General features: G+C 40.7%; 1 protein-coding gene across 1 annotated transcript in view; it reads right to left on the bottom strand.

The window, feature by feature from the left end:
* The window catches only part of LOC135090456 (glutamate--cysteine ligase catalytic subunit-like), a 174,610-nt gene that overhangs the window by 56,548 nt on the left and 97,309 nt on the right, over positions 1-20,753 (bottom strand). The window contains exon 4 of the mRNA XM_063987194.1: positions 7,426-7,611. Within this exon, the coding sequence (XP_063843264.1) occupies positions 7,426-7,611 (186 nt within the window). The remainder of the gene's footprint in view (positions 1-7,425; positions 7,612-20,753) is intronic.

Raw genomic sequence — 20,753 nt, 5'->3', positions numbered from 1 at the left:
ATAAATAAATAAGGAACGATGTAACATTTCAGACTTTGCTTAAATGGATATGTTTGTAATATTTTAGGAGACACTGGTGTTTCCATGTGATTGTAAACCAAGGTCCGTCTAGATGGACCTTGCTTGAAACTAGCTGGTCACTAAAACCTACGACACCGGAACGGCAGTCTCTTCGGAAGTGTGTAGGGTTGGAACACCAGCTGCCATCACATGTACCAGTGTAGTGTGCTGTCTTAAAGAGTCCTTTGTACTAGTGTAATGTGCCTGCTTGAGACAGCTCCCTTCTTCTGGTGGATTGTTAGTGGTAAGGGCGATGGAATCACATTTGATAGCTTCTTTGTTTATTGATGAGGTAGATAATAGAGTGTGCTCGCTTCAGAGTCTAGCGATGAACTCGAACTCCCCTCTCGATGGAGAGGTCAATCTATATTTACCTCTTACTAACCATAGGTCCACGTTCGGGATTAACAGCATTAGACATCAAAAGAGTGTGAGCGCTTCGGGGAGGAAAGAGAAATGAATATTCATATATATATATATATATATATATATATATATATATATATATATATAGAGAGAGAGAGAGAGAGAGAGAGAGAGAGAGAGAGAGAGAGAGAGAGAGAGAGAGAGAGAGAGAGAGAGAGAGAGAGAGAGAGAGAGAGAGAGAGAGAGAGAGAGAGAGATTGGGGACGAGACTTGGACGCATCCTGGATAAGTAGCCTGAAGCTCCTAAGATAATATCCACGCAATGACTTATATTCCCCACGTAAATTTCCTTGCTTCCCCTTGTCCATTCAATCAATCAAGTTTTATTCATTATTTTGTAGAAGAGTTGCTTTTGACAATAAAGTAATCAGTATTCGTCTAGCCCCCCCTAGTTTGATCATTAGATTTTCAGAAGTAAAGTGTTTTGTTCATGCACGAAGAGTGGTGGGCGGGTGTACGTATGTATATGTCGCCACCACCTCCTTCCTTGTACCCCCTCCCTTACAGCAGTGTGAGAGAGTGTTGGGCGCACTTTCCCACAGTCAGTTGCTACCCAGCACTTAGATGGAGCAGAGGTATTGAAATGGGCACTAATATCTGATGGAGACTGAGGTAGGATAAGAGTTAGTCGGGTCAGTTACCTTAAGGAGATAGGTGAGTTATTACCGGCTCTACGCCCCGGCCTACTTATACAGAATAGGAGTCTCCATAGTATTCTGCCAGAGAGAATAGTAGTGTATAACACACTTCATACCCAAGGAAGTGACTCCTCCGCTGAGCGTGTGTGCAGGCTGTGTGTGCAGCCCGAGCTCGTGCACAATGAACGGTGAATGACGCTCCTGTGTGTGTGTTGGTGGGCACTCGTTTGTAGTAGTTTCTCGTGTCTCTTGTTAGTGAGCTTGTTTTATCTTAAATGCTACTGCTGGCTGATGCAGTTTAGCAGCAGAGGACTTAAGTAATTAGCTGTGTGTTAGTGGGCACTTGTTTGCAGTAGTTTCTCGTGTCTCTTGTTAGTGAGCTTGTTTTATCTTAAATGCTACTGCTGGCTGATGCAGTTCAACCGCAGAGGACTTCAATAATTGGCTGTGTAACTTTACTCCCTCCTCAGGTCCTGACAAGGCCTGCTGTTCAGGAGGCAGTAAACGACACTACCCAGCATGAGGCTATAACACCGTTCGACAGTGAGTGGAATTTTGTTATGGAGGGCGGATATCCAGCGGGGTTTTATACCTCGACCATATATGTGTTATTGCATGTTATAGCTGTTTTTCTTAGACGTGGTTGTCAATCCTTTCACAGCTGTGGGTGTTAAGTGTTGTTAGAGTATTTCCCCTGTCTGTAGGTCAGTAAAACCGACTGCCGACCTCAATTAGTGTGACCTAGTGTTACGACCTGTTGTGAAAAGGATGCAGGAGTCACAAGGGACCCTGTACATCTGTATTTGAGCCCATGCAGTAGGTGGCTTAGACAAGCTAGTCCAGGTGCGGCAGCTTTGTGAAGGGGCTGGGAATTTTGCTCGTAAAAAAAAAAAAAAAAAAAAAAAAAAAAAAAATATATATATATATATATATATATATATATATATATATATATATATATATATATATATATATATATATATATATATATATATATATATATATATATATATATATATATATATATATATATATATATATATATACTCGTATATATATATACACACACACACACACACACACACCCTCAATCAGGTGCCTTTTCTTAACCAACTAATAGAGAGGGAAGAACAACATACACCAACTTAGGCCCGTTTTACACTACTCCGTTTTTATGGATTCCGTTTCTGTACACCGGACAACAATGACATCACCACCGTTTCCGTTTGAGTGACCGTAGTGGGAACCGGGCTTTGTTCCTGCTTCCGCTTGAACGGATACCATCAAGCGGAAAGGATGAATCAAGTTTAACTTTGTATGGAAAAATGGGCTCAGTTGCACGTACTGATATTTTAAATGTTCTAGGTATGATATTCAAGTACATAAAAAAAAAAAAACGTTATTGACTTATAGCTTTGTAATGCAATAATGCTACATCGTAAATAAAAAAAAGTTTTACATTTCGAGGAAAAAGAGGAGAGATTGGGGTCCAAGTGCGAGGTGCAGCAACACTGCAAAGCATGTAAAAACAAAAACACGGATGTTTCAGCTTAACAAACTGCAGAAACGCAGCAAACTTCACTCAGTGAAAATCAGGCAACTGCAAAATACTATTATAGCCTCCCTTTCCACCACACCGTGCACTGCCCCAATCGTGCCTTATAGGACTCACTAGCGTGTAGTTACTTATGTTACTTTACTGTGCAATAAATGACACTCTCCTCCATCTCACTGATCTCTATTTGTCAGCTGCGAGCAGAAAGCTAGCTAGAAAGCTAGCTAGAAGTATAGAAATTCCTTGACGAGGAGGTCTCTTCTCCACTTGGACATGTTAACGAAACATGGATATGGAGACAGCGTCCAACTCCTCCGTTTAGAACAGACACAAGGGGCAGTCACAGCCTGCCCTCCAAAGACAACTCTCTTCCTTCACAAAAAAAAAACTACAAGCACCTAATTACAGACACACACTTCACTCAAAATAAAAAAAAAATTCATGGCGAATCGTACACCAACCGCGGAGTCCCCATCGGGGAAGGGACCACAAATGTCCTCAGGTCGGCATGCTCTTCTGGTATCGACCCTTATAAGTGTCTTCACATTCCTCAACTTTATTAACTTCTACAACATTTGCATTTTTAGATTTAATTTTCTATCTGTAGAACGCCATCTCTCCTCTATTAAACCTCATCTTATTTTCCTCACTGAAACAAGTGTCTGAAGTAACAGACAGTAGCACCTTTTCTGTTCTTTCCTACTTCCTATATCCTCATTTTCAATCCAAAGTTGGATGTTGCGTTTATGTACGCAACGACTTAACCTGCTCTCGTGCCCACGCTCTTGAATCTTCCAAGTTTTCCACTGCCTGGCTACGACTCTAGAATCAATCTCAAACTAAATTTATCTACGGTGTATACCTCTCACCCAACTTCTATTACTATTTAACCTTCAAAGTGGAGCACATTCTGAGTGTCCTCCCTTTTGTGGAGATCTCCATTCTTGGAGACTTCAGTGTTTGCCACCAGCTTAGGCTTTCCTCTCCCTTCACTGACCATCCTGGTGAACTGGCCTTTAAATTTGCTATCATCCACGACCTAGAACTATTGGTGCAACGCCCTACTCCATACGCCCAACATTCTTAACCTTCTCCTAACTTCTAATCCTTCTGCTTATGCTGAATCCTATCTTCTCCGTTGGGTTCTTCCGATCACAATCTCATATATGTATCTTGTCCTATTTTTCCAATCCTTCCTCAGGTTCTTCCTAAGCAGAGGTGCCTCTGATGTTTTGCCACTGCTAGTTTTAAGGACCTGATAAAGTATTTTGCCGATTTTCCTTGGAATGACTACTGCTTCCTTGTCAGAGACATGGAACCTCTAAGTGCTGAGCGCATTACAGAAGTGATAGTGTTTGGCATGGAGCCATACATTCCTTACTCCTTTTTCTCGTCCTAAACCTTCCAGACCTTGGTTTAACAGAGCCTGTTCTCGAGCTATACACGATAGAAAGGTGACCCACAAAAGGTACTTGGGCCTTCTATCACCAGAATATCTTGCGTTTTACATTTCTGCCAGGAATCTTGCTAAGTCTATTCTCCAACTAGCCAAAAACTCCTTCATTAATAGAAAGTATCAAATTAATTGAAGATCTAACTCCCCTCGTGACTTCTGGCACCTAGCCAATAACATATCCAATAACTTTGCTTCTTCTTTCCCTCCTTTATTTTAACCAGATGCCCCATTGCCATCACATCCATCTCTAAAGCTGAACTCTGCTCAAACCTTTGTTGAAAGCTACCTCGGATGATTCAGGGCTTGTTCCTCCTTCTACTCCACCCTCTGACTATTTCATGCCATCTATTAAAATTCTTCGCAATGATATTTCCAATGCCCTCGCTGGCCTAAATCCTTGGAAGATTTATGGACCTATTGTTCTGAGAAACTGCGCCTCCATCGTTGCACCTTACATAGTCAAAATATTTAACTCTGTCGCCTCGACAGTCAGCGTGCCGTCACTGAGCTGAAAAGGCAGCTCGGACTGGTGGAGCAGTGGGGAAAGATGTGGCAGGTAAACTTCGCTCCTGAGAAGACGCAGGCGATGGTCATCTCGCGGTCCCCAGGTGCCTCACACGCAGTCTCAGGACAGCTGCGTTTTGGAGGCAAGAGCCTGCCACTTCAGGATTATATCAAGATCCTGGGCGTGTCTGTGGACCGCGGCCTACGCTTCGATCACCACATCGGTGTCGTCGCCCGCCAGACCTCTCTCCGAGTCTCTGCCCTGCGCAGGATGGCGAACACCCTCGACCCACGGGGCATCCTCACGCTATACAGGGCACAGATACGCCCATGTATGGAGTACGGTGCCCTGTCCTGGATGTCGAGTGCCCCCACCCACATGCAGAGACTGGATGCTGTGCAGCGGCGAGCTCTGCGTCTGGTGGCCACCCATGAGGACCAACAGCACCAACCACCAGTAACGTCACTGGAGCATCGCCGGGACGTGTCGGCGCTAGTGGTGTGCCACAAAACTCAGGTGCAGAGGGTCCCTCACCTTGACTCCCTGAGGTTGCTGCCACACACAGTGCAGAGGTGCACCAGAGCTGCGGCCAGTAGCGACGAGCTAGTGAAGGTGCCTCGATCTCGCTCTAGCCAACACCAGCGTACCTACACAGCCAGGACTTCGCGGCTGTGGAACATGTTCACGGCGGCCACGCCCCAAGTGCAGGACATGTCCACGCACCAGGTGAAGCTGGCAGCCCACAGCTGGCGTAGCACGCACCTGTCCCCACTGGTGCTTTAAATTTTTATTATTTTATTGTATTATTGTATTAGCATTATCATCTTTATGTTAAATATGTATAGTGTTATTCCTGTTAATAATACTATCATAGGCTTCTTAAATAATTCCATACTCAACGTGGAATTTTAAGCCTTTCTGTAAATATTTGTAAAAAAAAAAAAAAAAAAAAAAAAAAAAAAAAAAAAAACATCTACCTTTCCTTCTTGCTGTAAATTTGCCTACATTCAGCCAGTTCCTAAAAAGGGTGACCGTTCTAATTCCTCAAACTACCGTTCTATTGCTTTAATTTCCTGACTATCTAAACTCTTTTAATCTATCCTCAACAGTAAGAGTCTTAAACACCTATCACTTCACAACCTTCTATCTGGTCGCCAGTATAGGTTCTTCTGGCTTTCCTTACTGAGTCTCGGTCACCCTCTTTTAGAGATATTGGTGAAATTTTTGCTGTTGCCTTATACATATCAAAAGCTTGTGATAGATTCTGCCACAAAGCTTTGATTTCCAAACTATCCTCCAACGGCTTCTATCCTTCTCTCAGTAACTTTAACTCAAGTTTCCTTTTTGATCGTTCTATTGCTGCTGTGGTAGACGGTCACTGTTCTTCTCCTATATTTATTAACAGTGGTGTTCCTCAGGGTTCTGTCCTATCACCCACTCTATACTTATTATTCATCACTGATATAAATCAAACTTCTTGTCCTATCCACTTCTCCACTGATGGTAAAACCATGCAGTTTTTCAGGTCTCATCGTAGACGTCAAATCCTTCAGTTCACATAGGGAAGCCACAGGGAACGCCTGACTTCTGATCTCTCTAAGATTTCTGATTGGGGCAGAGCAAACTTAGTATTGTTCAATGTCTCAAAAATTCAATTCCTCCATGTATCAACTCGACACAACCTTCCAGACAAGTATCCCCATTTCTTCAGTGACACTCAACTGCCCCCCTCTTCTGTAATGAACATCCTTCTGTTGGAACATCCTTTACTTATAATCTAAACTGGAAACACGACATCTCATCTCTAGCTAAAACAGCTTCTATAGATTTAGGTATTCTGAGACGTCTCCACCCGTTTTTTTTTTTCTTCACCCTTCCAGCCACTAACTCTGTACAGGGGGCATCATCCGTCCATGTATGGAGTATGCTTCACATGTCTGGTAGAGTTCCACTCATACCGCTCTTTTAGACAGGGTGGAATGAAAAGCTTTTTCGTCTCATCAACTCCTCTCCTCTAACTGATTGTCTTCAGTCTCCTTCTCATGCATCTTTTGCTATTTTCCAGGGCTATTCTTATGCTAACTGCTCTTCCGATCTTGCTAACTGCATACCTCCCCTCCTCTTACGTCCCCGCTACACAAGGCTTTCTTCTTTCTCTCACCCCTATTCTGTTCACCTCTCTAATGCAAGAGTTAACCACTTTCCTCATTCATTCATCCCTTTCTCTGGTAAACTTTTGGACTCTCTGTCTACTTCTGTATTTTCACCTTCCTATGACTTGAATTCCTTCATGGGGGAGGTTTGAAAACACTTATCCTTCATTTTTTGTCTGCCGCTTCGGACCCTAATCGGGGGCCGGCATGCCAGTGTGCTTTTTTTTTTTTCTTTTTGGATTTTCGTTGCCATTGGCCGGTGTCCCTTCTACATAATATATATATATATATATATATATATATATATATATATATATATATATATATATATATATATATATATATATATATATATATATATATATATATATATATATATATATATATATATATATATATATATATATATATATATATATATATATATATATATATATATATATATATATATATATATATATATATATATATATATATATATATATATATATATATATATATTTATTTATTTTTTTTCAGACCATTAAATAATTTTCAATAGGCTGATAGCTCCAAACATTTGTGCCAGAGATAATTGTTGGAAAATTAAGATGGAAAAAACAGAAGACACCCTTAATTTTTTTGTGACTGACCTTGGAAAGTTGGTGAGAGAGAGAATCACTTCATCTGACTTAAGGAGGCTCTGTACCTCCTTACGGCGAAAATTCATGTTTTGTTCAACGATGTTCAGGTGTTCGACTAGATATCCATATGGATGTCGTGGTGTTCCTTCCAATATGTATTCCCCATACTCAGGCTGCCAGAGCGACTGCAACTCCCTGTGGAATCATTGGACTTACTAATGGATGTAATGGATGTTTAAGAATCTTTCTGTTGAGAACATATTAAAAAATAACTTCAGAGAGGAAAGAAATTAAAACAATAGGACGGTAGTTTAAGGATTTAGAATGGTCACCGTTTTTTGGAACAAGCTTAATGTAGGTAAACTACCAGGGAGGAAGAAACGTAGATGTCTATAGACAGAGTTGGAAGAGCATGACTAAGCAAGGTGCAAGCACGGAGGCACAGTTTCAGAAAATAATAGGAAGGAACCCATCAGCTCCATAAACCTTCTGAATGTTATGGCCAGCAAAAGCATGGAAAACATCACTGCAAAGAATGTTAATGGGTAGCATGAAGTAGTCGGACGGTGGAGAAGGAAGGACAGCTCTGAATCATCCAAGTTATTGGAGATGTTTTTGGCTAGGTGGCAAGGGGAGTAATATATATATATATATATATATATATATATATATATATATATATATATATATATATATATATATATATATATATATATATATATATATATATATATATATATATATATATATATATATATATATATATATATATATATATATATATATATATATATATATATATATATATATATATATATATTGTTTCTTACAGCTGCCACTGATTTGCAATAGCTTCCCTTAAGCTATCTCTCATGTAGCTCAGTGCTAGGCATAAATGAGCTTGTGCAGGGTCCTAATGGTCTCCTGCAACAATTAAGAAAGATGAGGTTGCCACTCCGTTTTAACCTGAACAAGGAGAAAGGAACAAACACATGCTCAATAGACACTGAGCCCACTCTTATTTCGCTGAGAAAGAATCGTGAAACTACGTTCTAGTGTGACACAGATATGTCAAAGGACACACACATATAAGGGATATAATGATCTGTCATGTATCTCCCACGATAATATTAGGCCTCCCACGCCGACAGACAATTGTATCCTCTTGTCAGTATGCGGTATATTTACAGTCTTCCAGAGGACAGGCAAGTATCACCAATATACGGTAAAAACCGTATATTGGTGATACCTCTCCTCTGGCCCCAAAGCTGTCAGTAGAACTTCTACAGCCAGACATTACACATACAAGAACCGACAAACAAAAAAGGAGGTTAAGCTAACCGCTCTCAGATACGCCAGCTGCTTGACCAGCGTCAAGGGATCAGTGTTAACAGATATCTCTTCAAGTTACAGAGGCACAAGAACCACAGACAGGCTCCTGGATATACTAATGCTACCTATACAAGCAGAGGTGTACTGCGTTTCATACTTGAATAATATCTAATTAAACAAAATCCCATATATATATATATATATATATATATATATATATATATATATATATATATATATATATATATATATATATATATATATATATATATATATATATATATATATATATATATATATATATATATATATATATATATATATATATATATATATATATATATATATATATATATATATATATATATATATATATATATATATATATATATAATAGGAGGGACACTGGCCAAGGGCAACAAAAAAGCAATAAAATAAAATGCCCTCTGAGATATCAGTCAAATAAAAGAGTTCAAAGCGGTAGTCAAAAATTGAAGGATTTGTTTTAAAACCTCCCTTTTGAAAGAATTCAAGTCATAGGCAGGAAGTTCCAGAGTTTACCAGAGAAAGGGATGAATGACTGAGAATACTGGTTAACTCTTGCATTAGAGAGGTGGACAGAATAGGGGTGAGAAAAAGAAGAAAGTCTTGTGCAGCGAGGCCGTGGGAGGAGGAGAGGCATGCAGTTAACAAGATCAGAAGAGCAGTTAGCATGAAAATAGCGGTAGAAGACAGGTAGAGATGCAACATAGCGGTGATGAGAGAGAGGCTGAAGACAGTCAGTTAGAGGAGAGGGGTTGATGAGACGAAAAGCTTTTGATTCCACCCTGTCTAGAAGAGCAGTATGAGTGGAACCCCCCCCCCCCCCGACTTGTGAAGCATACTCCATACATGGACGGATAAGGCCCTTGTACAAAGTTAGCAGCTGGGGCGGTGAGAAAAACTGGCGGAGACGTGTCAGAAAGCCTAACTTCATAGAGGCTGTTTTAGCTAGAAATGAGATGTGAAGTTTCCATTTCAGATTATAAGTAAAGGACAGACTGAGGATGTTCAGTGTAGAAGACGGGGACAGTTGAGTGTCACTGAAGAAGAGGGGATAGCTGTCTGGAAGGTTGTGTCGAATTGATAGATGGAGGAATTGAGTTTTTGAGGCATTGAACAATACCAAGTTTGCTTTGCCCCAATCAGAAATTTTAGAAAGATCATAAGTCAGGCGTTGTGTAGCTTCCCTGCGTGAAATGTTTACTTCCTGAAGGGTTGGACGTCTATAAAAGACATGGAAAAGTGCAGGGTAGTATCATCAGCGTAGGACTGGATAGGACATAAAGTTTGGTTTAGAAGATCATTAATGAATAATAAAAAGAGAGCAGGTGGCAGGACAGAACCCTGGGGAACACTACTGTTAATAAATTTAGGAGAAGAATAGTGACCGTCTGCCACAGCAGCAATAGAATGATCAGAAAGGAAATTTGAGAGATGAAATTACAGAGAGAAGGATGGAAGCCGTAGGAGGGTAGTTTGGAAATCAAAGTTTTGTCCAAGACAACTGAAAAAGTTTCATCAAAATATCTAAAAGAGGGTGACCAAGACTCAGTAAGGAAAGCCAGAAGATCACCTGTAGAGCAAACTTGATGGAACCCATACTGGCGATCAGATAGAAGTTTGTGAAGTGATAGATGTTTAAGAATATTCCTGTTGAGGATAGATTGAAAAACTTTAGAGAGGCAGGAAATTAAAGCAATAGTACGGTAGTTTGAGGGATTAGAACGGTCACCCCTTTTAGGAACAGGCTAAATGTAGGGAAATTTCCAGCAAGAATGAAAGGTAGATGTTGACAGAGATGAAAGAGTTTGACTAGGCAAGGTGCAAGCACAGAGGCACAGTTTCACACAACAATAGCAGGGACCCCATCAGGTCCATTAACTTTTCGAGGGTTTAGGCCAGCGAGGGCATGGAAAACATCATTGCGAAGAATTTTAATAGGTAGCATTTTATGCGCTCAGCACACAAAGACGGGTCTTTGACACGGAAGCAGTTGTCATTTCAAGGAAAATCAGTAAAATACCAGGTCCCCTCAATTAGCAGAGGCAAAATGCCAGAGGCACCTTCGCTTAGAGGGATCCTGAGGAGGGATTGGATATCGCACGATAGGACAAGATACAGATATGAAATTGTGATCGGAGGAGCCCAACGGAGAAAAGAGGATGACAGCATAAGCTAAAGGGTTAGAGGTCAGAAAAGGTCAAGAATGTTGGGCGTATCTCCAAGACGGTCAGGAATACGAGTAGGCTGTTGCACATATTGTTCGTGGAGGATAGCAAAGCTAAAGGTTAGTTCACCAGTATAGTAAGTGAAGGGAGAGGAAAGCCAAAGCTGGTGGTGAACATTGACGTCTCCAAGAATGTAGATCTCTGCAAAAGGGAAGAGGGTCAGAATGTGCTCCACTTTCGAATTTAAGTAGTCAAAGAATTTCTTATAGTCAGAGGAGTTATGTGAGAGGTATACAGCACAGATAAATTTAATTTGAGACTGACTCTGTAGACGTAACTAGATGGTGGAAAACTCGGAAGATTCAAGAGCGTGGGCACAAGAGCAGGTTAAGTCGTTGCACACATAAATGCAACATCCAGCTTTGGATCGAAAATGAGGATAGTAGGACACGAGAGATAAGTCGTTGTGCACATAAACGCAACATCCAGCTTTAGATCGAAAATGAGGAAAGTAGGAGGGAACAGAAAAGGGGCTATTGTCAGTTGCCTCAGACAACTGAGTTTCAGTGACGAAAAAGAAAATGAGATTTAGAAGAGAGGTGGTATTCTACAGATTGAAAACTAGATCTTAGACCATGAATGTTGCAGAAGTTAATGAAGAAAAAGTTGAGGGGGGGTGTTAAGACACTTAGAGTCATTGACAGAAAGGCAGTCCGACCTGGGGACATTTATGGTGCCCTCCCCAGATGGGGACTCTGAGGTTGGTGTAGGAGTCGCCATGATAATTTTGAAATTTTGAGTGAAGGTTGTGTGTGTTATTAGGTGGTTGTAGTTTTGTGTGGAGGAAGAGAGTTGTCTTCAGAGGGCAGGCTGTGACCGCCCCCTTGTGTTGTGAGACACAAAGGGAAACGTTCAGTGAGGTCACAGCTGGGTTTAATGATAAGTTCACAGCACCTGATGAACAGTGCTATAGATATCACTTCGAGTAATTATCGTTTAGGAAGGTGCCTATTGTCTCCTCCTTGAAATTCCATTATCATTTTATATATATATATATATATATATATATATATATATATATATATATATATATATATATATATATATATATATATATATATATATATATATATATATATATATTGTACTAGTATATATACGTTTCTTCTACTAGTACTGTGTGTGGTGGTCAAGGAAACATATTGATAAATGGTCCTGCATTATATCAATAAACCAAAATTGTACAAAAGAATAATGAAGTTAGTCGCCACGAGCTGCACGTCTGCCAGTAAAGTTGGGCGGACGAGGACTACTCATGTCCACCAGCAAGGGCGAGCGGACACGGAATGGGGTGGTTCCTAGGCCGGCTGAGGCAAGGTGGCTGGAGGCTGGCGTCAGGTCCCAGGGGAAAGGTGCGCCATGGTACGTAAGGGCAGGCGAAGCGTCCCACCAGATTGCACGGCCACCCTTCTCGCTGTGTCCTCGCAGCAAACAAAACTCACACAGCAGAGACATCGGAAAATAGAGCACAGTGACCAAACATGAAACTCACATTAACTGTAACATGAGCATAGCGAATCGTAAAAAAAAAAAAAAAAAAAAAAGGATGAGACTGGAAGACTAAATAAAACAAAAGTAAATTACAAAATAACAACAATACACTGCAAAAATCATAACATTTCACTGATAATGCACATGATGGCGATAAAGTGTCGTGGATTGTGGCAGATTATGCACTAGAATGCCACGAGCAGGAAAGACCACATAGACAGGAACACCAAAACTTGTAGATGTGAAGACTGACGACATGAGACCCAAACTCTTAGAACGATGGGATCAGCAGCAAAGCAGTCGAGTTGCATTGGTGACGGCTTAAAAAGTCCAGACTTGAAACATGGATGGCGTCAGTGATGGCTTGAAGTTATACGGGCACGGACTGATGGGGCAGGCTTGGCATAAAAAGCTTGAAAGAGGGCCTGAAAGCAGCTGGAAGAAAGCACCGTAGCCGTACAGTAGTGTAGTAATTTGCTTGGTTAAAGGCTTAGCAGAAATGCTTCAGTGAGGGTTTAGCATGTAACTCGGAGGCGATGAAGGTAGCTGGAGTAGCTGGCGATGAGCAGGCAGGGCACATGGGCCAAGAGGACTTGTAGCGTCAACTTATCCATCGCGGTCACCATTTTTATGTACTAGTTAATATGTATAAGCTTCTAGTACTTTGTGTGGTGGCCAAGGAAACACGGTGGTAATGCTGCTGCGTTACATTGATAAAATAAACTGTACAAAACAAATAATGAAGCTAGTCGCCAGAAACCGCACGTCCAGCCCTCAGGCCTGGGTGGACGTGACTAATCATGTCCACCACTGAGGAAAGATGGTCATGGACTATGCATGTCCACCAGCAGGGCTGGGCGAACATGGACTACCCGTATCCGCCAGCAAGGCTGGGCGGACACGGACTAGGGTGATTGCTGGGCCAGCTCAGGTCACAGCCAGAGCTGCCATCCAGAAGACAAAGGGTGATGGTTGACCTCACTCCCACGTGGTGATGGATGGGCGACCAGGGTCTCTTTCACAAAGCTGCCGCACCTGGACTAGCTTCCCTGAACTACCTCCTACATGGACTTAGTGGAGGACTCAAATATGGGCATACAGGGTCCCTTGTGATTCCTGCACCCTCTTTACAGCAGTAGTAATACCAAGTCACACTAACTGAGGTCGCCAGTCTGTTTTACCTACCTATAGGCAGAGGAAATCCTCTAACAACACTTAACGCCCACAGCTGCGAAAGGATCGACAACCACATCAAGGAAAAACAATTACAACATGCAATAATACACATATGGTCGAGGTATAGCACCTCGCTGGACATTTGCCCTCCATAATGAATCGTAACGCTGCCCAACAGTGTGTTATAGCCTCAAGCTGAGTAGTGTTGTTTACTGCCCCCATAGAGAACAGGTCTTGCCAGGACTTGAAGAAGGAGTAAAGTTCACTACACAGCTGATTACTTTAGTCCTCTGCGGCTAAACTGCATGAGCCAGCAGTAGCATTTAACACAAAACTAACTCACTAACAAGAGATATGAGGAACTACTACAAACAAGTGCCAATGAACACACAGAGGGTTATTCATGGCTCACTGCTCGAGCTCGGCCTGCACACACAGGCAGCCGAGGAGTCACTTCTTTGGGTGTGTGTTATACACAACTACTTTTTCTAGCAGACTACTATGGAGACACTTATTCTATATAGGTAGACTGGGGCATACAGCCGTTAATGACTCTTATGCCCTTAAGGCAACAACCCAAATAACTTATCTGGTTTCAGTCTCTGTCAAATATTAGAGCTCGTGTCAGTACATCTGCTCCGTCTAAGTGCTGGTGAGTGACTGACTGTGGGAAAGTGCGTCCAACAAACTCCCTTCTGTTATAGGGAAGGAGTACAAGGAAAGGGGCGGAACGACACACATACATAAGCACACCCGCCCACACTCTGATCCCAACGCAGTGTTTACCCCAAAAAACCACTTTATTCTAAAAATTCTACTAATTAAAAACGGGGGACTAGATGAATACTGATTGCTTTATTGTCAAGAGCAACTCTTCTGCTAACTACTGAATGGATAAGGGGAAATAAGGAAATTTACATGGGGAGTAGGAATGACTGCGCGGATATTATCGCAGGAGCTTCAGAACGCGCATCCAGGACGCATGTAAGTCTCCTCCCTGGCCAGTCTTTCTCTTCATTTCTTTCTCTCTTCCCTCTTTCATTATTCTTTCCTCATTCACTCTTACTACTTTCTTCATTTAATGTTGTATTATGTTGCTGCACAGAACAATACATATATATATATATATATATATATATATATATATATATATATATATATATATATATATATATATATATATATATATATATATATATATATATATATATATATATATATATATATATATATATATATATATATATATATATATATATATATATATATATATATATATATATATATATATATATATATATATATATATATATATATATATATATATATATATATATATATATATATATATATATATATATATATATATATATATATATATATATATATATATATATATATATATATATATATATATATATATAAATATATATATATATATATATATATATATATATATATATATATATATATATATATATATATATATATATATATATATATATATATATATATTTTTTTTTTTTTTTTTTAGGAAGTAAACATTTCACACAGGGAAGCCACAGAACACATGACTTCTGATGTTTCTAAAATTTCGGATTGGGGCAGAGCAAACTTTGTATTGTTCAATACCTCAAAAATTAAATTTCCCTATCTGTCAACTCGACACAATCTTCCTGACAACTATCCCCTCTTCTTCAACAGCATTCAACTATCCCACTCTTCTACACTGAACATCCTCGGTCCGTCCTTTACTTATAATCTGAACAGGAAACTTCACATCTCACCTCTAACTAAAACAGCTTCTATGAAGTTAGGCGTTATGAGACGTCTCCGCCAGTTTTTCTCTTCCCTCCCCCTCCCCACCAGCTGCTAACTCTGTACAATGGCTTTAACCGTCCATGTATGGAGTTATGCTTCACATGCCTGGGGAATTCCACTCATACCGCTCTTCTATAGACAGGGTGGAATCAAAACCTTTTCGTCTCGTCAACTCTCCTCTAACAGACTGTTTTCAGCCTCTCTCTTATCGCCGCAATGTTGCATCTCCAGCTGTCTTCTACCGCTATTTTCAAGCTGACTGCTCTTCTGATCTTGCTAACTGCATGCCTCTCCTCCTCCTCTATTCTGTCCATCTCTGTAATGCAAGAGTTAACCAGTATCCTCAATCATTCATCCCTTTCTCTAGTACACTCTGGAACTTCCTGACTACTTCTGTATTTCCACCTTCCTATGACTTGAATTCCTTCAAGAGGGAGGTTTCAGGATATTTATCCTTTCATCTCTTAATACTACTTTGGGCACTTTTTTGGTACTGGCATTTTTGTGGGCTCTCTCTCTCTCTCTCTCTCTCTCTCTCTCTCTCTCTCTCTCTCTCTCTCTCTCTCTCTCTCTCTCTCTCTCTCTCTCTCTCTCTCTCTCTCTCTCTCTCTCTCTCTCTCTCTCTCTATATATATATATATATATATATATATATATATATATATATATATATATATATATATATATATATATATATATATATATATATATATATATATATATATATATATATATATATATATATATATATACCACCCACTGCTCAATAAGATATTTGGTTAACCCGACTAAGTGTTTTACACGATCTTTGATATTCCGGAAGACACTTGGTTCCCTTAACAGTGATGAGTCTGAAGAAATGAAAGAAAGTTAATCAAAGAGCGCAAACCTAGCCCACATCACAGAGGCCATTCACATTTAGAAAATGAAGACACAGAGGCACTACAAGGCTCTAGACTCTGAGAAAAAGGGAGGGGACTGTGGCTGCTACAAAATGGACTCTACACAAGCACGCTGACACTTGACAAGTGGGGCCACACCAAGGTATTTCTCTTTGTCTGATACACTAAGTGAAGCGCAACCAATTCCTCCCGTAGGGGCTGAGATTATATTCAGTGGTGTGAGGTGTACCATCAATATCCCCCCTTAGATGTTATGTATAACTTATGCCTTAAGTACAGCCTCCGAAATGCGTCTTTCTCTCTATGGTTTCAGGCCACCACTGAACGCTAAGACACGCCACACCAAGAGAGATGAGTGTGAGGGAGGGAAAGGGGGAATGAGGGCTTGCCAGATGGACAAAGGCATCACCTACCCTTGCAACAGGACAGGCGGTGAAAATAACATTTTATTTATTCATTTATTTATTTATTTATTTTTTTTTTTTGTGTGCTTTCTAAAGCCCATTAAAGGAGTTAGTTGTAATTTAGTTTTCTTATTGAGGTTTTCTTAGCAGTGGTTTTTGCTCTTGCTGTTAAAATTTCTACACTTACTTCAGTAAAATTAAATAATAATCTCGGGATATTCACCTTCAGCAACTAATTGAGAACTTTTCATTAAAGTGATTCGCAATATTACCTGAGTTTCTTGTCAGAGGAATCCAGTATTTATCATTCAAGTCACGAAACTACACACACACAAAAAAAAAAAAAAAAAAAAATCCTAAACCTAAACTCAAACATCCCACAAAAAAAAGCATCCTACAAATTACTTCCTCCTTTTTCAGCTTCATGAGACAATTATTGATACAGCATCACACAACTCTTAAGCTCCACTTACGAGTGCTAGGACGAGCTTGTCCATGTCGCCTCAGGCTCCTCTCAGGTCTGGAACCTCTGCAAGTTCTCTATTTCTGCCTTCTGTTCTCTGCCTGCAGTTTGTCTGACTTCTACCTCAATTACATGACATTATATACTTTAGTTTGTTACATTTTTCTCTCAAAAGCTATCTCTATGGTAAGGTTGAAAATCACATACATTTCACATACACATACAGTAATACATTTTATACCCATCACTTGCCCAGAGGCGTGGCAATATATGTCTGCCCAGTCAGGGTAAGACAGTAAGAAGTTGGAGATAGTTAAGTTCCCACACCACATCTCCCTTTTCACCTTCTTCGCACACATTGTTCCTTTAGCTGTTCCTTCAGCTGTTCCTTCAACTGTGATTGTCTTTTCCTTGACCCTACATCCGGTCTGGGTCCCCTCGACTACGGTGACAGATTTATAAGTCTCTTTCATTTGGAATCAGTTCTGTTTGGACCTCAATTTTTTTTCACGTCAAAATACCCTAACAACAGCTGCATAGGTACTGGGTTTTTATACTTTTGTTTTTACTCTTTTTTTTTCCTTCATGTTTTTGTATTTCCCTCATTCATTTGTCTCCTTTGTTTGCCTCTCTTTGGTTTTTCTATATTCGCCTCTCTTTTCTTCTCTTTCTTCTATTTTGCCTCTCTTGTTTCTTCTATATTCGTTAACTTCGTAAGGTTACTACAGAGACAAGGTCCCACGTTCACGGCGGCCAGCGCTCCCCCCCCCCCCCCCCGCCCTAGTAGTCCTAGTAAGCGGTTTCCCTTCGTTCCTGGCGCCACTTTATTTTCGTAATTTTCATACAGGTAAATATGAAAATTCCTCTGGTCCTCGAGGGGCGGTCGACCTGGCCCTCGAGACGTCACATTCTGGTCGTGATGATGATGTGCAGGCAAGAGCTCGTACTCCTCTTGCTGCTGTTTCCCATGGTGGAAGATCCCTTGGGTCAGTTGTTGAGTCTTGTCTTAACACTCTTATGATCATTAATGTATATGCCTCCATGTCTCGGTTTTCAAATCTTTTGGAGCAGTTCTCCATATCCGTCTCCAATATGACGGCGATTGTCTCTCTGATAGGTGTTATGTGACATTTAGATCTCATGTTGCTGCCAAAGCTGCTCTTGAGGAAATACATTTTCTGCGTCTTGAAGACAACAACTTAATTGGTGAAATTATTCGATGAAGCACTGTAATTGACAGCGAGAATGATTACTGTCTTAATGTCTTTGATAATGCTGAGAAATGTGCTTTTAAAGCTCTCCAACCGCCTACACCTTACTGCTTTGTACCATATTATAGGGAAGGTCAAGGTAATTATATCCATGCTGCCAATTATCTACAAAAGGAAGGTCGGAGTCCTCCCTAGAAATTACATAAAAAAATACGGTAAAGATGTCTTGATCCAAGCTAAAGATCTAACGCAGGCGATGATATTCCTCCATCTGCCTTTCCCTTCCGATGGGGTCTTTGAATCCATCTAGCCACAAAGGATGGGATTACAACCAGGACCTGTACGTATTCTCAGAAGATAACATCCTTTAGTTATGTTCTGATAATGTTCAACGAGTGGGCAAAATTAAAGGAAATAGTAACATGGTTATGCTCACTTTCTTTGGTTCTTTTTCCCTGACTGTTAAGATTGGTCCTCTTTCTCTCTCAGTAAAAGTTTTATCGAACGTTCGTTACAATGCAATGGTGTTATGAGTTCGGTCATGGGAGGAAAAACTATCCAAATCATTCCCGGTGCGGTCACTGCTCAGCCCTTGACTCACACCCTATTCCTGAAGGCGAATCAGAACCTTATTGCTTCTACTGCAGGAAAGCTCACCCGCTACGTTCTCGAAAATGCAAGAGGTATACCGTCTTGAGTAAGATATTCTTCACTGGCTAATTCTTGGTTCATTTGTCTCGGTAGTGCCAGGCGGGAACTCCTTTTTAGAAAAAAGGATGGTGGAGAAAAGACCTACGCCTCTTCCCTCCGCTCTACTTCGACCTCCTCTACTACAGGTAAAACAATTGTAACACCTTCCCGCCTTCCTCAGTCACCAATTATTTTTTTCCGTTCTTGTGAGTGTTGCTCATTTGGTTACTGTCATCATCGAGAACTCGGTTTTGCAAGATTCGACAGATAAGCCCTCCACTACATCTTCACCAACAACTTCACAGACTCCTCGTACTGGAGTTCATATTGCAGATGTCCTCGCGCCCATGGATGCTCAAGCACGAACGACCCTCAAGTTTTAAACTTCCACAGACACATACAAACAAGTCTTCCAAGCTTCCTACTCGGTCTGCTGAGTCCCTAGACTAGACGGGCGTTCCTCCATGAAAGATCCCTTTGGGAGCGTCAGATGACCCTGAGCCAGATGTTATTACTCAGTGATTATTAAACATCCGAAATGGACGCAAAGGGTTTCTTTGCCTGTTTTCCTAGTAGTCCTTCTCCGGGAGCAATACCAATGCGTCTATGTCGACGATTCCTCCTCCTCGGGTCGTTTAAGGAGTTTCAGAGATTTGTGTGAGGGTGGCTATACCCACACCTGTTGCTTAATCTGAAGTTTCGTCGCCTACAGGCAACATAGGTCTAGATAAGCCTCGCTGTCCGGGCAAAGTACCTAGGCAAATTGGCAAAGGGAAACTTCTCTCTGGGGGTTCCCTGAAGATTCATTCTAAATAGTAATATTCAAGATTCTGCATTGGAACTGTCACGGTTTGCGTGCCTCCTGGGAGGAACTCCTGGTATTGATCTCTAGATTTTCTCCCGTTTGCATTTGTTTGCAAGAGACAATGCTCAGAGAATCCATTCACTGAAAAAGTTTGCCTACACTCAGCCTGTTCCTAAAAAGGATGACCATTCAAACTACTGTCCCATTGCTTAAACTTGCTGCCTCTCCAAAGTTTTGAATCTATTGTCATGAGGAAGATTCTGACACATCTATATCTTCACAACCTTCTCTCTGATCGGCAGTGTAGGTTTCGTCAAGGCTGTTCTACTGGTGATTATATATTTTTTTTCTTTATATAGGAGGGGCACAGGCCAAAACGATCAAAAATACAATAGAAAAGAAAAAAAAAAAAGGTCCACTGAGGTGCCAGTTCCCAAATAGGGGACCGCGGGAGGAGGGGAAGCATGTAGTTAGCAAGATCAGAAGATCAGTTAGCTTGAAAATAGCGGTAGAAGATAGCAAGAGATGCAACATTGTGGCGATGAGAAAGAGGCTGAAGACAGTCAGACAGAGGAGAGGAGTTGATGAAACGAAAAGCTTTTCATTCTACCCTGTCTAGAAGAGTGGTATGAGTGGAATCCGTCCCCCATAGACATGTAAAGCATACTCCATACATGGTCAGATAAGGCTCCTCTACAGAGTTAGCAACTGGAAGGATGGGAAAATGGCGGAGACGTCTCAGAATTTCTAACTTTATAGAAGCTATTTTAGC

This window comes from Scylla paramamosain, chromosome 35 (assembly GCF_035594125.1).
Source record: "Scylla paramamosain isolate STU-SP2022 chromosome 35, ASM3559412v1, whole genome shotgun sequence".
NCBI classification, from domain to species: Eukaryota; Metazoa; Arthropoda; class Malacostraca; order Decapoda; family Portunidae; genus Scylla; species Scylla paramamosain.
The sequence above is the reverse complement of the archived record's forward strand: the minus strand, read 5'-3'. Positions and strand labels throughout refer to the sequence as shown.